Source organism: Octodon degus, unplaced genomic scaffold (genome assembly GCF_000260255.1).
Source record: "Octodon degus isolate 3935 unplaced genomic scaffold, OctDeg1.0 scaffold00040, whole genome shotgun sequence".
NCBI lineage: Eukaryota > Metazoa > Chordata > Mammalia > Rodentia > Octodontidae > Octodon > Octodon degus.
In genome coordinates this window covers 11,125,638-11,149,454 of record NW_004524616.1, presented here as the reverse complement: position 1 = coordinate 11,149,454, position 23,817 = coordinate 11,125,638, and the positions used below count along the sequence as shown (strand labels likewise).

Sequence of the window (23,817 nt, the reverse complement as noted above, 5' to 3'; positions counted from 1 at the left end):
CGCCCCATGGGCTGTGCTGCTGATGGAGACCACAGCCTCTCTTGGGGAGGTGCACACTTGGCGCCTGGGAAGGGAAAACTGAAGCAATGATGGGCTGCCAGAGCTGGGCGGCCCAGGACCCGGGCACAGCCTCCTCCTTTCAGTTTGGACTGTGCTCCCCTCCCAAGGTGGGGATATAATCTAGAGTAAAGAGATACAGCACAGGCGCCCCATTAGGGCTACTCTCGCCAGCACTGGCGCCCAAGAGCTGCCTGGGCCCTTGACAGCCAGTGTCATCTTCTGACCCAAGACAGGAGGAATTCTCTACAGGCAGCTTCAAACAGGAGCTGATCCTGCCAATCCAGATTCTGCATTTCATGGAAGAGGCAGGGAAGAGAAGGGGCGTGGTCCCCCAGTGTGCCCTTGGGTTGCAAGGCGTCACTGGTTCAAGTGGCAGATCAGGGGTCAGTCTGGGTGGACGCGTCATTTGTCAAGTATATTACAGGGCTGCAGTTCACAAGCTACCAAGATGGACTCTTTGCTCTGGAAATTTAATGTGTGACAGCTGCATGCAGCCAGTGGTGGCCAGTATTTTAAAAAGGTCAATTAAGAAACGGTTGATGGTGGTGTGGCTAATGACAGCCCAGGGGTGAGCAGGGCCACGCAAACAGAAGGGCTGAGATGTATATTACTGGAATTGAAGTGTCGAAGTGAAGCCTTCTAGGGAAGAAATCTATTGTCACGAGCCATAAAGCACATCTGAGCTCGCAGCGGCGCGTAGTACAGCTGTTGCTCCCGCGGGCGTCGCCTGTAAGCTCAGCCCGATGAAGGGACCACCTGCATGGGCTCCTGGGCGCCGTAGGCGAGCTCTCACCCTCCTCGCCGCTGCTTGTGCTTCTGCACTTCCGCACTCCCCTTCAGAGGAGCAAGGGGATCTCAGAACGTGGGCCATGCTCTAGAACTCCACATGTTCAGCGTGCCCTGGAGCCCCTCCCCCCCGGCTCCTCCAGCGAGCGTGGGTGGGGTGGCGGCCGGCGTTTCCTCCGAAGCCACCCGCTCTGCCCGCTGCAGGCACACAAAGCCCGCCCCGGCGGCCCTGAACGGGAAGACATGAAAAGGGCAAGGGTCTTTGCGGGCCTGCTGCAGAACCGGCTCATGGCTGGGGAAAGGCTTTTAAAAATCAGACAAAGGGGTCCTCGATTAAGTGCAGGGCTGCTAGGACAGGCCTTCCCCCACGTCTACCTGTGAAGCTAAAAATTCAATAGAGCAATGAGAATGCTAATTGATATGCAAAACAGGTCTAAGGTTCCTAGAAATGTCTAATGATCCTCCAGTTCATTATGAATGCGGAATTAAGACATGCGCTAAATGAGATGGGAGTGGAAACACCAACCTTTTCGCTTTTCCTTTTTAAAACCTACTCTGGAAAGCTCACAGGTTTTATGCTTTAAAAAGAAAGAGTATTGCAATCAGTAGGGTTTGTCTTTCACACACTGGATATTTATTATTAGAAAATAGCCTCTATCAGCTGTCAGTACCAAACAAGTCGGAAGGAGCGTACTTCTCACCATCATTTTTTTCTTTAATGATATTTAAATAAACAGCTCACCATGTAGAGCGCTGCCACACCTATTTTTCCCTTAAAAAAATGAATAATTAAATGAGATTTAGTACAAAACATCCTTCAAATCTGACTTATTTTGCAGCCATTATGCCGTCTCCGTGAGTAAAGGATCTGAAAGATGAAAAAGACCACTCAAGCTATCAAATTATCCCCAAAGAATCCACATTAGAAACTGGGAAACAAAGAAACTAACCCAAATAAAACCCAACCAAACCAAGAAACCAGTTTTTACATTGGCTTTTCAATTTTGATTATCATCTACTATATATATATATATATATATATATATCTCAAAAAAGGAAGAATTGAATTGCATCCTTAGCAGAACAACCTTCCTCATATGTTAAAGAGGTGTTCAGAAAATTCCATACAGTATCTGCTAAATAAACGTGTTTGGCAGCTTAGCAAATATCATACGATTGCAGCATCCATGATTTGAAGTAAAACAGCATTTGCTTTCTTCCGGTGGAGTTCATTGCTCGGGCAATGTGCTAACGCGGCTCTGGCTGTTCTCTGACCCACAAAATTAAGGGAGGGCTTGGGGTGGCTCAGTGCACGGCCCCAGTGCAGAAACTTCCAAACAGCAAATCCACCAAATGACCGACCGCACGGACGTTAAACAATCGTCTCCTTTGAGTTCCTCTTGCCCGAGTGGAGGCCCAGCAAGGACTGCTGGTTAGAAGGTACGCTGACAGACTTTGGAATGAGGAGAATCACTCTCTGATTGGTCCGACGCCATTCATTGTACAATCGACAGTGGTACCTAAATGACACCTGGGGGAGGGAAGGAAGACAAAGAGATGGCATGTAGATAGGCAGAAGTAGATAATCAACTCAAGACATGGAAGTCAATAAATATACCTTCAGCGGGCCAGCAGCAGGACAGCAGGCCAAGAGCCCTGGCAACGCTGCTGCAGCCAGCAGTTGCGTGCTCTGAGCGTGGCACCAGACCAGGCGTCGTACGGATAAACGTGGCAGGGCTTACATGCTGGCTCATGCCACACAATAGGAAAAATCAGGACACACATAGGAAAGTGAGGCTCTGAGTTTAAATTTATTTTTGCATAGTGATGTTTAAAGCCCCAAAGTATCCATAGTGAAGAAGGCTGGCCGAAGGCAGGACAGAGCAGATAGGTACACCGCTGGCCTCTGCCCAGTGGTGTGAACGGAGAGGTAGTCTAGGACTTCATGTATTCTCCTGCAGCTTAGATACTGCACAACTCAAAGGACTGCTTTGTACCAGACTGGACAATTTGAAAAGCTGTATTTGGTGGCTCTGAGCATGGGACCAAGCTCTTAGGACACCACCATACTTGTTTCTCTCTCCCCTGCACTAGGAGCTTCCCAAGAGTAAGGCTTGTGTTATATTCAGTTTTGCATGCCCAGCAAGTATCACAGTAGATGGCACCTTAAGACACTGCTCGGGAGAGCTTGCTGAAAGAAAGAAAGGAAGAAAGGAAGAAAGGAAGAAAGAAAGAAAGAAAGAAAGAAAGAAAGAAAGAAAGAAAGAAAGAAAGAAAGAAAGAAAGGAAGAAAGGAAGAAAGAAAGAAAGAAAGAAAGGAAGGAAGGAAGAAAGAAAGAAAGAAAGAAAGAAAGAAAGAAAGAAAGAAAAGAAAAGACTGACTATCCTATGTATGCTGATCACTTAATTTATGATTTCATCAAACTCAAGCTTATTTATGTAATTAATACCTGATAGTACAAGTAGTGAATCCTATGGTCAGTTGTGACATGCCTATATTTCAAAAGTGCTTGTTTCTTTTTTATATAAATGGAGTCTGGACTTTTGACAATGTACTCTAAAAAAAATGAGGTAGATTACAGTTTGAGTGTATCCAGATATCTAGGTAAGTGCCCAAAAGGAAGGTGCCCATGAACTTAAAGTGACCAATCAGCCCTGCCTGGGCTATCCAGTTGTCTCAGGGCAGGTGCTTTGTGTAGACCCCTGTTAAGTATCCACAGAAGTCAGAAAGTGGACTGACACAATGCTTTAAGCTCTATGTTTCTGGAAGTAGAAATATAGGCCTTGACCAGAAAAAGCTTGTTACTTCTGATGGTAGGCTCATAAAATTCAAGGCCACTTGCTCAAATGTCTCAAGCAAAGAAGCACATACCATAGGCCAAGTTCCAGAGAGACTTGGGTATGAAAATATAAGCTTTTAAACTAACACATATATGCTTTCTCCAAAATGTCCTGGATGTGCCAAAATGGATCAACTCTTCTCTCTCTCTCTTTCTTTTTTTAAAATAAATTTGATTTTCTTGTATCTATTCTGTCCTGCTGCTTAGTGCTACTCAGAATGTAGATGAAGCAAATTGCAAAAGTTGGTGTCTAGGACCCAAGCAGGCAAAGGTGAAATGCAGACAAGTACAAATGAAGAACTTCCATAGTAAAAGAAGTCTAGAATCTGGAAATGCTATCTGAAAACTGGATTTTAAATCAAGAGCCCCTTCCACCATGATGCACTCTTGGCCTTCGCAATCCAAGATATTGAGGAAACAAGAGGCCACAGATTCTGGGCCAGGCACACAGAGCTGGAAGCCCCATCCCTGAACTGGTGAGCTTATTTGTCATGAGGAAGCTTTAGTTTCCATGTTTATAAAATGTGCATATTGATACCTAAGATAATGAGTATGAAGTGCTTAGCAGAGTCTTGCATACATGTTCATGTTCTTGGCCTCTTCTTTTTTGTGCATTAAATATATAAATGCATTAGATACAAAGAAACTGAACTGAGAGAGAGAGAGAGAGAGAGAGAGAGAGAGAGAGATTTAAGTCTTTGCTCTCCGTGTGGCATGCAGCAGCAGCTGAGGCATCTCCTGGGAACTTGTTAGAATATCCAAATTTTGGGGCCCACCCAGACCTGAGGAATCGGAGCCTGCCTTTTAACAAGATCCCCAGGTGATGCCCATGTACATTCAAGCCTGAGAAGGACTGCATCAAGGAGCACCAGGCGTCAATGACAGCAGGGCTCCCTGCCCCTTGGCTGGGAGAAAGATTTTTGTGTGAGCAGATAAAAAGATGAGATCTTATTAATCTACTTAATTGCTGTTAACTACCACAGGCTACAGGCAAACTGAATCAATAAGAAAGCATCATATGAAGATGATTCTATATCAGGGAAAATGAAAGAAGATAAGCAGAGGGTAGAGGAGACCACAGAGCTGCAGCCGCCCTGGTTTAATGCCCTCCCCTGTCTCTAGGTGCTCTAAGATGCTGCCTCCTCTCAGCGAGACATCATAGAGAAGAAGGTTTAATTGAGAGAAGAGGTTGGGGGGGGACCTCACAAGTCTAAGAACTGCAATAACAATAATAACAATCATAATAACAGTAATAATAAAGGTAAGTATTCAACTACATAGTTTTTGATTTCTGGTTTTAAGAGTAGAAGAAGAAAGGGCATAGGACAAGTATTTTTAAAATATTACTCCTTATGGAATGAATTTTTTTCTTTTTTTGGGGGGATGAATTTCTTGAAGTCAATTCCTTTATTCTTGTAAAGGACACTAACCTATCAGGTACAAAATTTGCCATCACTTGAATGGTGGAGAAAGTGTCCACCTCTCCGCATCAGGGAGGTAACTGAGGCCATGGAGAAGGTTTGCTGTGAAGTCAAGGCAGGCTTTGGGAAATCTTATCACATCGTTCAGTTTTGCTCTTTTGGGAAACAACGGCATGAGCTCACGTCCACCTGACTCTGCCACAGAAGAGGAATGTTTTGGAGGATACTGGTGGTGGAGAAATACCGCCCAGTTGTGTGGCTGTCCGCAGGCTGCTGGGGAATGTGTCTGAGCCAGCTGCCAGTGCTTCAGAGCACAGCTAGGGCACAGCCCTTCACAGCAGGAATTTAAGCCATGAGCCCTGGACTTGGAGTCAACCTTCGAGCAACTGGGCCATTCACTCATTTGGTCTGTGGGAGGCACTGGCTACAATAGGATGCAGCAAATGAAAAGACTTCTCACATTGCAGTGCCTGACCTTGGCAGTTTGAGCTGGGGCTGAGATTAAGGTCCTTCAGGGTTTCCATGCGAACATGGACTCAGCTCTCTGCTAGCTCTCCTTGTGGTGGTCCATGGCCTTCAAAAATTTCTTGACACAGTTTTTTTTTCAGCCGGAACCACCATCTTCCAGTAATTTGCCAAAATGACTAACACAAAGGGCAAGAGGAAGGGAACCCAGTATATGTTTTGCAGGCCTTTTAGAAAACATGGTGTTGTTCCTTTGGCTACATACATGTGAATCTTCAAAAAGGATGATATTGTAGCCATCAAGGGAATGGGTACTGTGCAAAAGGTATGCCTCACAAATGTTACCATGGCAAAATGGGAGGAGTCTACAACATTACCCAGCAGGCTGTTGGCATTGTTGTAAACAAGCAGGTTAAGGGCAAGATACTTGCCAAGAAGATTAATGTGCATATTGAACATATTAAACACTCAAAAAGTTGTGACAGCTTCCTGAAACATGTCAAGGAAAATGATCAGAAAAGGAAGGAAACCAAAGAGAAAGGTACCTGGGTTCAGCTGAAGCACCAGCCTGCCCCTCCCAGAGAAGCGCACTTTGTGAGGACCAGTAGAAAGGAACCTGAATTGTTGGAACCCATTCCCTATGAATTCATGGCATAAATGGGATATTGCTCTGCCATTCAGTACCTAACTGGCAGCTTAAGTGTTCTAGGTCCTACGTAAAAATAAAATCCTCTTGTGTTGTAAGGGTGGTTTTCTTAGTTGAACAGCTATATGGTGCCTTCTTACCTGAGAAATATATGCAGCAGATTTTCACTGTACCTAGTAGTTGTGTCTAGCCTTTACTCTTCAGTATTTTCTGGCTGAAAGATATTGCTGAGGTATTGTGCAGGTATATACCAAAAAATTCAAATATTTATAAAAGATTTATATTGGTTTTAAGATCTTGTAAATCATCATGGAGAAAAGATGTATCAAAATAAATGGAAGTCACTTCAGAAACCAACTTAAGTCCATTTCAGTTAAATAAATTGTTTAAAGCACCAAAAAAAAAAAAAAAAAAAAATTCTTGACACAAACAGTAATGTTTCTGGGGGACCACCCCCTTGGGGTATAACGGCTGAGGGTCTGGCCTCTGGGGTCCCAATTGAGCTAGAACACACAAGGGCACACAGGGCAGGACGCCCTGAGTTGGTATCCAGACTGGCCTCCGTGGCCCCAGAAGCCAGCGAGCACATCCAGAGGCACGCGCAGCGCGACACTCTTTCCTCTTCACAGCACTGGGTGGTGAGGTCCTTCCCGGAGCACTCCTCTGAGGAGCCAGGCTTGGACTGACACCGTGTTTGTTTATCTAAGACATTTTCACAGCATATTCTCCGTAAGCTTGACAGCTTGTTTACAATGGGTTTCTGCCGTAGGGCAGTTTCCAAGTGCTGTCAGCTCCTGAATTACTGCGCTTGCCAGCGCTGCTCAGTACAGCATTTATCTAGGAAGGAATTATTCTATATTCAGTAACCTATTGCTGAGCTGACTCCACAAGGCGTTCTTCACACTAGTCAAAGGGGAGAACTGCCTTTCTTTCTCTCCTGCTACTCTGCATTTTATGGAAGGCTGGGGGAGGGTGGAAGTTGGGCGGCAGGAGAGCCACAGAAAGACATCTCAGGGCCAGCACAGTGCAGGGGGCTTGGGGATGTGTTCTCAGGTGTTATCCCAGTGAATCCGCAGAGTAACCCCTGACCCAGAGGCTATCAATGATTCTCTCCATTTTTTATATAAGAGGAAAGATGAGTGAAAAGGGTAAGCACTCTATATGAAGTCACACAGCTAGTAGGATGCTGTGTCTTAGGCTTACACACAGCCCTTTGGATTCTAAGTACATGGGCTTTACCTATACAGTACTGCCTCTTGGAAATATTTCTGGGATGAGGTGTTTGTTTTCTTCCTAAAACAGCCTAGTCTAGGTGCCTTTTCTACCCAAATCTTCCTTTTACCTAGGATGGAAGATGAAACAGGGTCTCATTTTTTTTCTGGGTAGTATTCTGTTTTTCTTTTTTCCCCTTCTTCCTTTTCCTGCTGTTCCTCTTTTTTTTTTTTTTTTTTTTTACTTGTTAGGTAAATGTATGCTTTGCAAAGCAGATTTTCAAAAAGATCTTAGATTAATTTCAAAAGCACAGCATGTAGGTCTCACCTTCATCCATCCTTCATCATTTGAACTTTTCTAAAAAAGTCACATGCTTGAAAATGTCTAAATATTGTAAAAACTTAAACTTAATTATATTTTTCAAAGTATGTTCCTATGTATTATTTCCCTTTAATCTCACAACTCGAGGGAAGGTGGCCAGATGGCCAGGGAAGATAGCCATTCCACGTGAGGCCACTTCACAGCAGGAGACGGTGCTCAGAGCCGTGAAGTGACTTCCCTAGGTGGGGCAGTGGACTGAGAGTAAATGTAATTACACTATTTAATTTCTTACTTCCCACCCTTCTCTCATCACAGTAGAAGCTTCTAGATCAGCTGCACTGCGTGATTCACAGTGAGCCAGGACGCATTTTGGAAGCACAGACTTCTAAAGGAGGCAGTAATAGTTCTGTGTGGGGCTTCATTAGCCTGGGAACAGAACATCGAAATTAACTAGGAGACAGATAAGGGCTTTGCACTAGAGTACTGTCCATCTCCCAGCGCTTAAGTCATGCTCTCTTCCTAAGACTGGAATGTGTGCCCTGACTGAACATACCAGGGAGGCGGGCGGGGCAGGGGACACAGCTGGTAGAGCCACGGAACCGGAAGATAGAAATGAACAGGGTCCTGAGAATGGCAGCTCATGGAATGGAGCTCGGGAGACACGAAGGGAGGAAGTGTGTGGGGCCTGGAAACAGCTTCAACACGCAGGCGCTGTGCTGCGGGCTACGTAGCGGTACACAGGAAATACCTATTGATAGCGATGCGGCATGCTCAGAGCAGCAGCAGCCAGGCTAGGCGAGAGACGCCAGAGCAGCAGGGGCCAGGCCTCGGAGCGGAGCGCAGCCTACTAGATGGTGATGTTCGCAAGCATACAGAGAGAGCAACTGCATTTGTGGGTGCTGCCAGGGGGGGCCCAAGCGATCAGCTTGCTGCATGAAGTTAAAAGAATAAAAAAAAAAAAAAAAGAGGGGTGCTTAAAAATTGTTCCTTGGAGCTGGGGAGATAGTTCAGTGGAATAAGCATTTGCCTGGCAAGCGCAAGGACCTGAGGACCTGAGTTCAATCCCTGGTTCCGCAAAAAAAAAAAAAAAAAAAAAAAAAAAAAAAAAAAATTCTTCCTTATATCCAGCAGGAACCCTTGGCTTTTCTTTGGGGGTGGCTTCTCAGCTAGATAAATGAGTGCTTTTATGGGCAGCAGAGTCAATATCTCAACACACAGAATAATCATCAGGCAAAGTGCAGCTCCACATCCACGGACTTTAAGCTGTGTCAGGACGTCAGGAGAAAAGAACCAGCGCGGAGGATTCATGACCCGTGCAGGCGCGGCGGAGGCAGCAGCGGCCGGAGCATCATTCATGCTATACTACAATCCCAGCGAAAGTGAGAACCATAAACAAGGGAAAGAAATTGCCGCGGCTCATAACAGATGGGAGTCCTGCGTTACTGGAAGAGAGAAGCGCCCGGCGTGTGCGCCACTGACGGCTGCTCGCAAGAGCTGCACTTTTCCTTTATTTGATCTGTTCTTTCTTGCCGTTCTCTCCCTCTCTGCCTGTGTGTCTCTGTTCCTCTGTCTCTCTCTGTCTTTCTATCTCTGTCTCTGCCTCTCTCTTTCACACACACGCGCACACACACACACACACACACACACACGCACCCCAAATTCACGGCTGGGCAGGCAGGATGTGCTACCGACCCCGCCCACAGGCCATACTTACTAGTGTCCAAAAGAGGTAAATAGTGAAGAGTGCGACAGTGAGTGCAATCAGTCCGACGGCCTCGAGCCGACTGCTAAAGTGCAGGTGGTCCACGGCGCCCCGCAGGCACAGCCAGCCCGAGATGGTGGCCAGGGGCGTTATGAACAAGAAGCACACCATGTCTCCAAACAGAGTCCGCTTCTCGTGCTGGGGGCCAGGGTTTCTGAGCCACTGTCAGAAAAGGGGAGACAGAAAAGCAAAGGTGAAGGTTAACACCAGGGTGAAGTGAAGACATACTGCTCTCAAGATGTCCTTGCCTTCAGGACTGGGGGAAGAGGCGCTTCACTATTCTGAGGGCAGGACGAGTAAAGGGCCTTCCCGCTTCCTCGTCCCCTGAATAATAACAACTGTGATAGTCAGACCAACAATAGTTTACATGCCCTTGTAGGGGACGTCCAAGTCGCGAAGATCCTATGTGGAAGGCAGAAGGATGTTCCTCTTGGAAGGTGCAAACCTTGGACAAGTGTCCCCAGGAGGTGCTGTGAACGTAGGAGGGAACCTCGTGTGAGGTCCTTAGGTCACTCGGGCATGCTCCGAAGGGATCCGGGCGTCCAGGGCTCGTTCTTTCTGCTCATTGCGCCCTTGCTACTTCCCTCTGTCCCTCCGTCGGTCCATCCGTCCGTCCGTCCGTCCCTCCCTCCCTTCCTTCCTCCCTCCCTTCCTTCTTTCTCGCTTCCCTCTCTGTTGCACACGCTCCTGCCGTGATGTGTTGTCCTCTCCAGAGGGCAGAAACAATGGCATGTGGCTCTCAGGCTTGATGTCAAACCATGAACTGGAAAGAAATGTTTCTCTCTTTTTTTATATATATTAAAGAGAATCCCCCCAAAACAATGATACAAAATTTCAAAACAATATACTTGTAGAATATAAATGGTTAGTACATTGCTTATTGTCATCTTCAAAATAGTTGCTCAAATATAGGCATGAACAATTGATCAAATGATGTAAACACAAACTTTTCAATGAACTAACACAAATTATTAATATAGCTCTCATATATATTTTTTTCCATTTTCCCTTCTTTCTTTTCTCTTATCCCAATTTCTCTTTCCTTTTGTATAGTCTTTTCCCATTTCCCAATGTCTACTGTAATATTTTTATTCTTACTCTTTAAGCTTCTCACGCTAGGGAGATAATATGATATTTATACATGTGAGACTGATTTATTTCACAACTAGAGTATGGTCTCTGGTTGCAATCATTTACCTACAAAAGTCTCAAATTTATCCTTCTTTATACCTGAGTAGTACTCCATTGGATTAAAAAAGCACACCCTTTTTATTCATTTTGATAAATAATGAGAAACATTTGATGGGCATTTGGGTTGTTTCCAAGATTTAGCTATTATAAATTGTGCTGCTATAAACATGGATGCACATATATCACAGTGCTATGATGTTTTCAATTCTTCTGGGAAAATATCTAGAAGGGGAATAGCTGGGTGGAATGGGATCTCCAATCCTAATTTTTCTGAGGAATCGCCATGTTGATTTCCACCGTGGTTGCAGTCTACACTCCCACCAGCAGTAGAGAAGGGTTCCTTTTTCACCACAGACCATCCAGCATTTGCTGTTCATTGACTTCTTGATGATAGCCATTCCTTCTGGGGTGAGATGGAATCTCAGTGTTATTTTAATTTGCATCTCTTGAATGACCAATGATGGTGAACATTTTTTTCATATATGTATTTACTATTTGTATTTCTTCATTTGAAAAATGAATATTCACCTCAGATGGCCATTTTTGGATTCTTTAAATTTGATGGGTCCGATTATTTTCAATTATTATTATTATTATTTTGGCGTGTTATGGTTTGTGTATAGTTGTCCCTCCAAAGCCTCATGCAGTCTTGGGGCAGCTTCTGAAGTTTGTGATAGATTATTGTGGGTGTGGATGCTGCACCTGCCCTGGGCAGGTAATTTGCATTACAGTGTAAGGTGGGAAGAGAAGCTAGCTGCTTAGCTGCTGCTACCTCTCCTTTTGTGCTCTTCATTTATTTTTTATTTTTTAGCGGAACTGGGGATTGAACTCAGTCCCTTTTACTTGCCAGGGAAGTGCTTATTCCACTGAGCCATCTCCCTGGTCCCTCCTTTTGTGCTCTTGCTCTTTACCGCCGCCATGAAAGTTTGCCCTCTGCCATGTGCTGCTTTGCCTTGGAGCCAGCTGAGTGTGGACTGAAACCTCTAGTAACTGTGAGCTAAATAAACCTTTCCTTCCTTCAATTTGGGTGTCGGGTATTTGTCTCAGCAACGAGAGAAGAGTAACTAAGACATGGTGGAACCAGGGATTGAACTCAGGCCCTTGTGCTTTCCAGGGAAGTGCTTATTCTACTGAGCCATCTCCCCGGGCCCTGAGTTTTTTATATATATATTCTAGATATAATAAGTCCTTTGTCTGAGGAACTATTGGCTAAAATTTTTCCTACTTTGTGGGCTGTCTTTTCACTGTGTTGGTAATTTCTTTTGATGTGCAGAAGCTTTCTATTTTTAAATTTTTTTTAATCATAAATTAACATTTAGGATAGAGTTTAGTCTTGCCCAACTCCTTGACCTCGGGAGACATTGAGGGATACAGATGTATACACATGTACACATACACATACATGTATGACTGGTTCTCACAGAGATTGGAATATCATTGAATGTATACACTTGGCAAAATTAATTTTTTTAAAAAAGTAATACAACCATGTTTAATTTTGTGAGTGTAAGCCAGTAAAAACAAGCTATAACATGATTATTTTAAAACCTACTTTCAGGAATCATGCTGTATATAGAACTTCCTTTTTTTTTTTTTTTTTTCTTTGAAAAAGCTTTCTAATAAGAAGAGATCTGAATTGTTCATTCCTTAGAGTATTTCCAATGCAGTTTGGGTTTTGTTCATGAAGTCTCTGCCTACACTTGTGTTTTCAAGATTTCTACCTCCTTCTCTTCTGGTGGATTCAATGTTTCTGTTCTAATATTTACACCTTTGATCTATTTTGACTTTACTGCATGGTGATGGACATGAGTCTAGTTTTAGTCTTTGACATATACCTTGCCAGTTTTCCCAGCACCAATTATTAAAGAGGTTATCTTTCTTCCAGTGAACATGTTTGGGCCCCTTTGTCAAAGATAAGATGGCTAAGTGTGTTTGTAGTTGCTCCTACAAGACCTAATTTGTTCCACTGATCCTCAGATCTGTTTTTTTTTTTTTTTTCCAGTACAAAGCTGATTTTATTAGCTTTGTACTATAATTTCAAGTCAGGGATTGTGATGCCCCCTTCCTTGCCTTTGTTGCCCAAAATTGCTTTTGCTGTTGGGGATATGGCTCGGTAGAATAAGTGCCTGCCTGGCAAGCAGGTCCTGAGTTCAATCCGCGGTACCATAAAAACAAACAAACAAACAAACAAACAAACAAACAAACCAAAATTGCTTTTGCTGTTCTAGGTCTTTTCTGGTTCCAGATGAACTTTAGAAATGTTTTGTCTAGTTTTGTGAGGTATGCTAATGGTATTTTAATCAGGATTGCATTAAATCTGCAAAATAATTTTGGGAGTATGGCCATTTTCACTATGTTGATTCTTCTTATCCATGAGCAAGGGATCTCTTTCCCATTTTTTGATAGCCTGTTCAATCTCCTTTTTCAGAGTACTGTAATTTTCAGTGTATAGATCTTTTACTTCTTTTGTTAGTTGATTTCTAAGTATTTCATCTTTTTGGATGCTATTGTGATGGGTGTGGTTTCCCTAATTAATCCTTGAGTGAGTTTGTTTGTATACAGGACTGCTATTGATTTTTGCATGTTGACTTTGTATCCAGTTACACTACTAGATTTGGTTATTAAGTCTAGAAAAACTTTTTAGGGAGTTTTTGGAGTCTTTTATGTCACCTGCAAATAATGATAATTTCATTTCTTCCTTTCCTGTCCTTATTTCTTTTATTTCTCTGTCTTGTGTAATTCCTTCGGCTAATGTTTCCAGAACTACATTGAATAGGAGTGGGAATAATAGTATTAATTCCTGATTGAATGAAAGTTTTCAGATTTTGACCATTTAGTATGATGCTGGTTGTTGATTTATCATAGATGGTGCCAATAAGGTTGAGGTACAGACCATCTATTCTGATTTCCTAAAGTTTTTTTGTTTTAAATCATGAATTAGTATTGAACTTTGTAGAAAGATTTTCTGCACCTATTGATATGATCATGTGATTTTTTTTCTTTGGCTCTGTTGATATGGTGTATTTTTATTGATTTACATATGTTGAATCATCCCTATATCCCTAGGATGGATCTCTTGTGATCATAGTGTATACTTTTATTAATGATTTGCTGCATCCTGCTTTGCTAGTATTTTTTATTTAGAATTTTTGCACCTGTGCTCATTATGTTCATTATGGAGATTGGTCTATAGTTTTCTTTTTTGGTTGGATCTTTCTCTTTGGTACCAGGGTAATACTTGCCTCCTGAATAACTGAAGGAGTATTGTTGTCCTTTAACTTCATTAAAGAGCTTAAGGAATATTGACATTAAATCTCTAAATTTCTTGTAGAATTCAGCAGTGGATCCATCACAGCCTGGGCTTTTCTTTGTTGATAAGTTTTTTTTTTTTTTTTTTTTTTTTTTTTTATGAGCAGAATATATTTATTGAGAGAAAGAATGCTCCTGTCTGAGAGAGGGACAGGAGGGGGGTCCCAAGCGGGCTATCTCCATGTTGGTAAGTTTTTTGTTTGTTTTAAAAGAAAATGTTTATCTAAATAGATTGCCCATGAAAACCACATCTCTTCTTCTGATTCATGTTCTCATTCAGCAATTTTCAGGAGTTCAATTTCTGAGACACAGAGTCTCCTAAGCCTAGATTTTACCATGCAGGTGACAAAAACATAATCTATTCCAATGATGATATAGGCCAACGCATAATGCCAACAAAAGCATATGGTAAGAAACATGTTTGGATGAGCAGTCAGGTCACATGCGGGACTTCCACTTGGGGATACAGCACAAGACCGATCTTAAAGGTCTGGAGAACCTGCAATAAAGCTCTTCAAACCAGTTTGTGGAAGTTTCAGTCTATCATCAGCTGGATCTAAGGCAGAGTGGCACATGGCAGAGGGCAGCAGTTCATGGTGGCAGAAAATAGTAAAACAGTAAGAGCCATTAGGGAGAAGCAGTGGTGGAAAAGTGCAAAGCACAAAGCAGAGTTTGTTCATAAGTTTTAAATTACATTATAAATCCCATTAACTGATATTGGGTTATTCAGAATTTTTATATCTTCTTGATTTAGCTTTGGTAATTCATATGTTTCTAACAATCTGTCCCTTTGTTCTGTGTTTTCCATCCTATGAGAGTAAATATTTTGGAAGTATGTGTTGATGATCTTCTAAATTTCTATAGAATCTGTAGTGATTTCTTCCTTTTAATTCCTTATTGCATGAATCTGAATTTTTCCTTTCCTTTTTTTTGATAAAGTTGGCTAGGAGGTTATCAATTTTATTTATTCTTTCAAAGAACCAACTCAATTCATTATTCTTTATATTGTTCTTAGTCTCAAGTGTGTTAATTTCTGCTCTGATCTTTACACTTTCCTCCCTTGAATAGGCTTTAGGCTTGTTTTGCTCTTCTTTTTCTAGAAGCTTGAGGTGCAACAATAGGTTGTTTATTTGTGCTCATTCTGTTTTCCCAGTGTGAGAATTAACCATTGTAAGTTCCCTTCTTAGGATTGCTTTCATTGTGTCACATAAGTTCTGGTGTGTTGTATCTGTGTTCTTACTTAGTCATACATATTGTTTAATTTCATCTGGAACTCACTCATTGTTTAGGAGGGTGTTACAGTGTTACTTAATTTCCATGTAAAATTTTCTTTTTAATAAATTCACTGCCACAGATATTTTGTTGTAGTAATGTGAATTGACTACTACAGAAAGTAACAATTGACATGTGAGAAATCTTGTCCAAGTCTTCTAGGGTCTTGGCCTTGAGAATGTGTGCAGAGGAGAGCTAAACCCAGCAGGGATGGTATGATGTTTTTGTCTAGTTGTTCACCCAAAGGCTCATGTAAGTCATGGTGTAGACCCTCAGCTTGCGGCTTGAGGGGCGTGGCCAGAGGACGAGGGCGGGGCTTAAGGGGTGGGGCCAGAGAGGTCCCACCGAACTGGCAGCATGCACCCACCCCCAGGCCAGTAGCCTCCCTCTGAGGTGTGGAGAAGGTCGTCCTGGACACGGAGACTCCCCAGCGTTTCCTCTAGACCCTGTAGAGCAGGGTGGCCATGTCTGTGATTGAGGCTGCCTCAGGCAGAGAGGAGATGTTCGGAGAAGACAGAGGCATTGACCCTCTCTCCTGAGTAAATAAGGCTCTGAGGTCTTGCTACATAATTCAGGCTGTTTTAAACTATGAAACCTCCATTAACAGTGAGCTAAATAAATCTTTCCTTTCTTCATTTTGAGTGTCAGGTATTTGTCCCAGCAACCAGAGAAGAGTAAATAAAACAGCTGGGCTGCTAGAACGCTGAACATTCCCAAGAAAGATGTGTTTGTAGGACTGGCTCTGGACTGTCTCCTGAGAGAAGAGCTCTGAGTCCTTGGAGTAGGTCTGTTTGATAAGAGCATTTTGCATGCCTGAAGGCTAGGGCTACCCAATACAATCTGGTCAGATAGTTTGTGCTAATAATGTGATTTTTGATGAATGGCTATTTTTGCCCTAGAGCTCCAAAGGCCCAGCAACAGAGGTCAGTTACACAGGCATTGCACTGCTGTGCATCCTACCCCCCCAAAAATTCCTGGATATCAAGGCTCATCTGAGCACCTTTGAGAGACAACACTTGGCATGTATTATCACAAACCGTTGCTAGAAAAATTAGACACATCCAAGAGACTTTTCTGACAAAGGACATCTGCGAGCTTGTGTCTAGTTTCTCCCAGATTTACACTAGACACCTTTTTTCCCCTTTTCTGTTTTGAAATTGCATCCCTTTGTTGTATTAAACCCAAAGCACAAGTATAACAGCATTGGTAAGTCCTATGAGTCCTCTACCTGAGGGGGCTCTTGGGGATCTTCAACACAGACTGAGACATATCCCACTGCATGAATTCTGCAATATTCATTTCTTAGCTTTTAGGAGCTAGGACCTTCTCACTTCTGACCTCTTGATAGTGCTACCTTCTCGAATGAATCAACCTCATGGAAAACTGTTTGCCTGTTTAAAGACTAATGGTGAGAGTTCCTACAAAGGAAGGAAGCAGAGCTGTTGTATTCCGACTCGGTTGAGTGCCAACTACCTGCTGAGATGCCCCTGGACAGTTCAGTCCAGTCCAGTGCTTAAGCACAGGTGTCAGCACAGACCAGTAAGGAGCCTGGCAGCTTTTCTTCAGGTGGCATTGAAACACAATACTGATAAATGAGACGCTGAAAGGAGTCATTCTCACCTCGCAACTGGCCATGAATGAGTAACACTCAGGATGCTGACTTGTTTGCAAATATAAATACACCATTATAAATATTTAATACAAATACCAAATGTGAATATATTAACCCTGCCATGTGTTGTTGTGCCACCTCAGACATTTCAGCAGATTCAAAGAAAGTAAAAGAGCTCTCATTAATTAACACTCACTTGCCTAAGTACCATACTGGGAACATCACTGTGAAGTAGAAATAGGGCATTCTCATGCCAATTTTACAGAGGCTCAGTAAGGTTAAGTGACTGCTCTGGGCAATTCAAAGGTCAAACTGAGAAGAGGAACAGGATCTCCTTACTGTTATCCAGAAGTGGGAAGAGTCAAATATTTGCAAAACTAAAATTGCAATATATTCAGACATACATAGTTTTAAAATGATGTTACTCTCACTATAGCAATCTGGTTTCCCTCATGCTTTGGACAGGAAGCACAGTGCATTTACCTTTGCACCTCCATTTACTGGAGCACAGTAGGTCCTCAATGAGTACACCACACAAGTGCACATACACCATAACCTGAAGCTTGGCAATTCTTGAAACATTTTTATTAAAACTAATGTAGGATTTTGCTTATCTATGTAGCCCTTGACATTGCCTATGGCAGTGATTCAGATATGAAGAGAGGTAATTATGAGTCACTACTTACTGTCATATAAAATAAATGGTGAGGGGCTAAGGATGTAGCCTAATGGTACAGAGTGTGCCTGGCATGCTCAAAGGCCCTAAGTTCAATCCCTTACGCTCTCAATACATAGATAACCAAATGAGGTAAAGTAAAATAAATGTGCAAAAGACAAACTAGCAACTAAACTGTGTGTTTCCAGTTTCCAATTGTTGATCTTCTGTATTTTGAAAGATTTCCAGGTCACTTCCTAAGTCCATGATTAACCAAAGCCTGGACTTTGCACCTTCTTACCATCTAATTTGGACCTTATTACTTTGGTGGGAGATGGTCTCAGCTTACTTTTAGTTTCTTGCTGGCTTAGGCATGGTGTTCTCAGATACTGTTATGGACCATGTTCCTTCCTCAGAATCTTAAGTGTTACTTATTTCAGACAAATGCAGGCCTGTGAGCAAAAATAGTGACAAGGTTAAACATTGAGAAGAAACATTGCTCTGTGCCATAGTAAGGGTTACTGTCAAAGTCTCTAAGTCCACTGATACATGGTATTTATTATGTAAAGTTTATACTAGAGAATACTTGATGACAGTTTAAATTTCCAACAGTATGGAATTGTCAAAATAAATTATGGAATTTACTAGAATACCACATAGTAATTTCAAGTGATCATCTATATTTTAAATTTATTGATATAAAATATTCCTGAGCAGGCAAAAAATCTGCTGGACAGAGTGCACAGTAGGATCCTGTATATATAATTATGAGTCTACACAGACATAGATATCTACATTTACATAGGAATAGTGCTTTAAATACACAAAGACCAGAGAGAAGGAGGGCAAAATAGTGGTTGTTCCTGGTGGTGGAATTATGGGTGATCTTTAATATTTTGTTACTTATCTTATTTTTCTAAAATCATCATGGATTACTTGTGTAACTATAAGTATGTAACTCGTGTACAAAACATACGGATATATGGAGACACAGATAGACATGTGAGAAGTCAGGGGAGGCAAGTGTGTTTAGTGGACAGCAAGCTAAAACAGTAAAAAACCCAACTATTATTGAGCTATGGCTGGAGCAGGCTCAGTGCCAGAAGCCTAGAGTTTAGTATGTCCTATCTGACTGAGTCTTATGAACTAGGTGCTAACAGGATCTCCATTTCATAGATATGGATAATGGGGAGCAGAACATGCAATAACTCAGCTGGATTCAAACAGCCCCACTCTTTGTTCCTTGCTTTCCATATTAATACTTTCTTTTTTCACCAGGTGCAAGTATATGCATGTAAGTGTACTTGCATTGTGATAGGTGTTTGCAAAATCTCAGTTAGATGGGACATGCTAAGTCTGGTCTTTTATTGAGTGCACTGGATAGGTGAATGGTTGCTTGCTATGTCCTAGCAATTTTATACAATTTTTTCCCTGTATTTAGGACAGGGTCTACAGGATCTACAGGGTCTCACTATGTAGATCAGACTTGTAGTGCCCCTCCTGTTTTCAGCCTCCCAAGTGCTGGAATTATAGACATGCCACCACACCCAGTCTCAATTGCCATCTCAGTGTGCCCTGTGGCAGTGCCAGCACAGCATGCCCAGGATTGAACCTTGGCCGCTGCACTCTGCCTAAGCAGGTGCTTTAGTCTGCTGAGCTATCAGGCCGGCCCTATACAATTTTTTTAGGCTGCTATTCTATTCTTTGTTAATTCTTTTACCAAACCTCAGTGAGGTTCAATTTCTGGGTGTTGAATGCAAGCAACATTATCATGCATTTTCACCGCGTTCATAATAGGCAAAAGGTTGAGCTACTCAACCACCACTCCACTACATTCTTGGTTCTTCTGTCTCCTGCTCATTTACAGGTTACACTCACCATGCACTGTACCCAACTTGTTCTGCAGAAGTGCCTTATCTCCTAAGCATTCAGTCATAACAGGCAGGCAGAGGTAGAAGACCGTCCTACTTCTGTCTTCCTTTTGGACCTCACCTATACACGAGTGGTATCTAGCACAATTCTGATGCACAGTGTACTAAATGCTGAACGAATGACAATAGCTGTGCTTGCTCAGCCCTTAGGATAGCCCAGCATTATCTTACATGTAACAACTCATTTATGCTTCAGTAGTCTTTTTTTAACTACATGATTAAATATATTTATTTTTATTAATTTTATTGAGAAACAGATAGCAATGAGACAGTTTATGCCTCAGTAATCTTGCAAAGGGGTACCATCATTGGCATCACTATTTTATAGAAAAGAAAAATGAAGCCCAGGGAGGTTCATAATCTATATAAGAATGCTCGGGTTTAGGTGGTCTAGTCTTCAGTAAAAAATGGGGCGGAGGAATGAAGGGAGCAGAAGATACCTTAACTGTGCTTGTCAGTAGAAGAAGGAATATTTACTTATAATGGTTCCCTCAATGGAGATACTAATTAATTTATGTTGCCACTTATTAACAGCTTTTAAAGCACTTAAAATATCATTCTTGAAGAACTGTTTAAACTTATTCCACAGCTTATCCTTGGTAGTTAACTGTATGTTAAATGCCAAGGACAACAAAATTGAGAATACTAATTTGTATGGCATCTTTCACTGGGCTGGGCACCCATGTGGCTACCAGGGCCCTGTGGGCAGCCCTGGGTATTCTTCCCACCTCTTGTTTTCTGGCTCCATCAAAAACATGAAGCAGACAAAGATCATTCTGTCAAAAGCACTGGCAATACACAGCTTATTTTCCTGCAGAGATCTCATTCCAATCATTAACTTGTTCTTCAACTATGCAGTCAATCTATTACTGGAAATAAGTTCAACAAGCAACCAAAGAGAAGCCCCACTGTAATCAGCAACACAGGGCCTCAGATGGTCAAGGGAATAAAAGTTGTATTCTGCCACAGGGATAAGGCAGCATTCCCTGGCTGTGAACATACCTCCAAGGTGATATAGGATTAGTGGCTGCTTTCAAGGTGGGTTAATTGTGGGTTTGACTTAATTATATTTACTTATTTTTTAAGAATAAGAAAATTTATTGGAGAAAAGGAATGGGGGAATAGGGAACAGGAATAGCCCCTCAGAGACAGGAGGGTCCTAAGTGGGCTGCCTGGGTTTGATCCAATTATAGTATCAACATAGTAAATCCCTTACTGGAGATGGGAGTTCAGGGATAGCATGCTATAGGACTCTAGATTCTACCTCCCAGAATCTGAGTTAGTCGGCTCAGATCCCGAAGGTAGATAGGACACTGCACAGGTCAGATTGCACTAGAGCCAGATTATGCTATGGTGGTTAATAGCTCTCATCGATTGCAGCCTTCCCCATGAATCTCCTTAATGAGAGACCATCACAAGAATCAAATAAACTGAGAAGGGAAACCATAACAAATTTATGGAGCTGGAATTGAAAGAGAAAGCATGGCCTCAAAGTGCTTACTCACTTGGGTTTATCTGCCTGAGTGGCTCCTGTTAACCTGACACTTTGCAGAGTTTTTAACCAAGTGCTTGCTTTCCTTGAGATGGTTCTTATTCTGGAAGCCCCACACATTCTACTCTGAATTGCCCTGCTTTTTGTGGAGCTGGAATGGGACAGGGGCCGTCCCATTGGTAAGAAAGTAAGTGTCAGGTCCTCTGTATGACTTACAACTAGCCAACTGTGAAAGCCAACTGTGGCATAGCAGAGGACCAAACCAAAGGAAAACAAACCTACTCCTACCAGTGCTTAAGTAGCTGAACTGCACAGCATGTCAGTGAGTTTCCAGGGTAGTGAAGTTGCCAAGAGGGTGATTCTGAGTCCAGGGGACCTACAAGGTGCTGGAGACAGCCATCAAAGATGCATGTCACAGGAGAACACATCAGAGGCTTCACTCATGCTTGGCCTCACCCCAGAGTCCTGGAAGTGCACATCCAACAGCCCACCTCCACTACCATGGAAATGACTGACGGACAGCTCAAACTTGACATGGCCATCAAGGAACTTTTGATTTAGCACTTACGATTCCAAATTTTCTCCTTATCCGTAAATGGCAATAAAATTCCGCTGCTTGTGTCTCAGGTATGACCCTGTGTCTGATCCCATGCCTCTCACTCATCAGTAAGTCCATCTGCAGCACACCTCTGTGGCCCGGGCACTCTTTCCACCCACTGCAGTTTGGGTGCTGTCCTCTCCTCCCTGTTCCCTCTCTGGTCACCCTACAGCCCAGTCCCCAAATAGCAGTCAAGAGTGAACTTGTAGTAATACAAACCATCATGTTGCTTCTTTGCTCAAAATTCTCCAGTGGTACGAATAAAGTCCATGTTCTGTGCCTACAAATACAAGGCTTGGCCTCCTCCCTTGCTGTCACTCTGACAGTGTCTTTTGAATTGTTTCTTTTTCAACCTTGATCTGGGGCTGATCCCACTCCTGAATGGGCTTTGTCCATATTCTTGAATGGGTGGCCTGATTTAGATCTCAGCCCAACAGCCCCTTGTCACTGAAGATGCTCCTTATACCCATGAACACTACCTGTTTATATTTTCTTCAGCATACATACACATACCACCCTCTGAAAGAATCCCATTCATTCATCTGTTTTCCTGCCCATGTACTGCTACCCACTTCCTGAGAGCTGCATGAGGGCAAGGGCTTAGTTCTTTTTCGTTCTTATGCTTTGACCTAAGAATAATGGTGGAAAACAGTAGACGCTTAATGCAAATGAATGAATAAAAACTGAGTTGGCAATAGCCCTGACTAGAAATGTTCTTACAGTTTTAGTTATACTAATTAAATTGACTGGAAAGGAGAAATTTTGTTTATGTATAACCACCAAATTGTCACGATCATTGCTTTCAGCCTTCTATACTGCAGTAGCGTTCCTTATACACTGCTTCTCCATCCCCAAGGGAGGTATCTACACATTGTTTTATTGCTACAAGATGAAAAATCTGTATCTTCTATTCAGGCTTTTATTCTAAGATGAAAATGACCACAGAATACTAGCTATCTTCCCACAGACTATGAAAGAGCACGAGAATATAGTGAATTATTCAAGGTTTTTTGCACTGTTTTACTTACAATTATTCTTCTTTAAAACTGCCTTGAAATAGTTCAGAAAACACAATACCAAAAGTCCGTTTAAAATGTATACAACTCTAGGGGCTGGGGAGATGGCTCAGTAGAATAAGCGCTTCCCTGGCAAGTGCAAGGGCTTGAGTTCAAGCCCCTGTTTCGCCAAGAAAAAAACAAAAAACAAAAAACAACAACAACAACCCACCCCTATACAACTCTAGTTTAGTAAAAATATGTATCATGTGCCAGATACTTTTATTGAATACAGTAAGAGTAGGTAGTGTTATTATTTCCATTTTGGATCAGGATATTAGGGTTCAGTGAGGTTAAGTTACTTGTTCAGGGTCACACTGAACAGGTATTTAATCCCTGAGGCCTACGATTTTTTTTTAAGCATTCTTCTTCTCTGCCTGTCTTTGCATCCCTAACATTTTTATCTTGATTTCCAGTTACTTCTACAGAGGATAGAAGTGGAGAAGCAGCATTGTGCAGTGATAAAACATTAGCCCGCAAGCACAGGATGGGTCCCAGCTTCCATCTGCTCCCACATTGGACCCTCAAAACAATTTATCAAGTTCCTTCACCTCTAGGGGAGTCAAACATGAGAGGCGCCCTCACTGGAGCAAGGAAGACAGCTTTGAGGGGAGAGGTGTAGGAATCCCACTAACAGCCAGGGCAACATCATAGAACTCTGAGTTCGTACTTCCATTCAGAACATTAGCTTCCACTAAAGAGTGTGGCAGTCTCCCTCAGGCCAACCCTCTTTGGAACCTCGGGCCTGTGCATACTTGATCTCTCTGTGTGGAGCTAATGCTCCACAGTGCCCACAGAGGAACTCGCTGTCCAGTCCTCTGGCAAACCGATTGCTCTCCCAGACTGGGTCACACTATGTGGCAACACCCACACTTGTGAAGTCCACAAACAAACTTCATACCATTTTTATTTCTTCTCTCCCTCATTCTTCTCCCCACGTACCCAATCCATCAGTAAGTCTTGTCAGTTCTTCCAGAATATATCTTGAATATGTCCACATCTCTCTGCCCATTGCCATTACTCTCTTCCAAGTTTACCTCATCTTTCATCTAAACTCATCCATTCCTGTTATCCTGGAAGCTAGTTTCTGTAAAGTGGCAAGACATCATACTGCTTCTCTTGCTTAAAATTCTACATTCTATTCTGCATGATTTGTCCTTAGGTGTTTGTACCCTGGAGTTCTTAGGAC

The 23,817-nt window shown here is 42.5% G+C and overlaps 1 protein-coding gene across 1 annotated transcript in view; it reads right to left on the bottom strand.

Moving 5' to 3' along the window:
• Window positions 1-1,457: 1,457 nt before the first annotated feature.
• Window positions 1,458-23,817, bottom strand: part of March3 (membrane associated ring-CH-type finger 3) — a 167,188-nt gene continuing 144,828 nt past the window's right edge. Inside the window, exons 4-5 of the mRNA XM_004631319.2 lie at window positions 9,466-9,675; window positions 1,458-2,377 (exon numbers count right to left, since the gene is read on the bottom strand). Coding sequence (XP_004631376.1) covers window positions 2,219-2,377; window positions 9,466-9,675 — 369 coding nt within the window. The 3' untranslated portion in view covers window positions 1,458-2,218. The remainder of the gene's footprint in view (window positions 2,378-9,465; window positions 9,676-23,817) is intronic.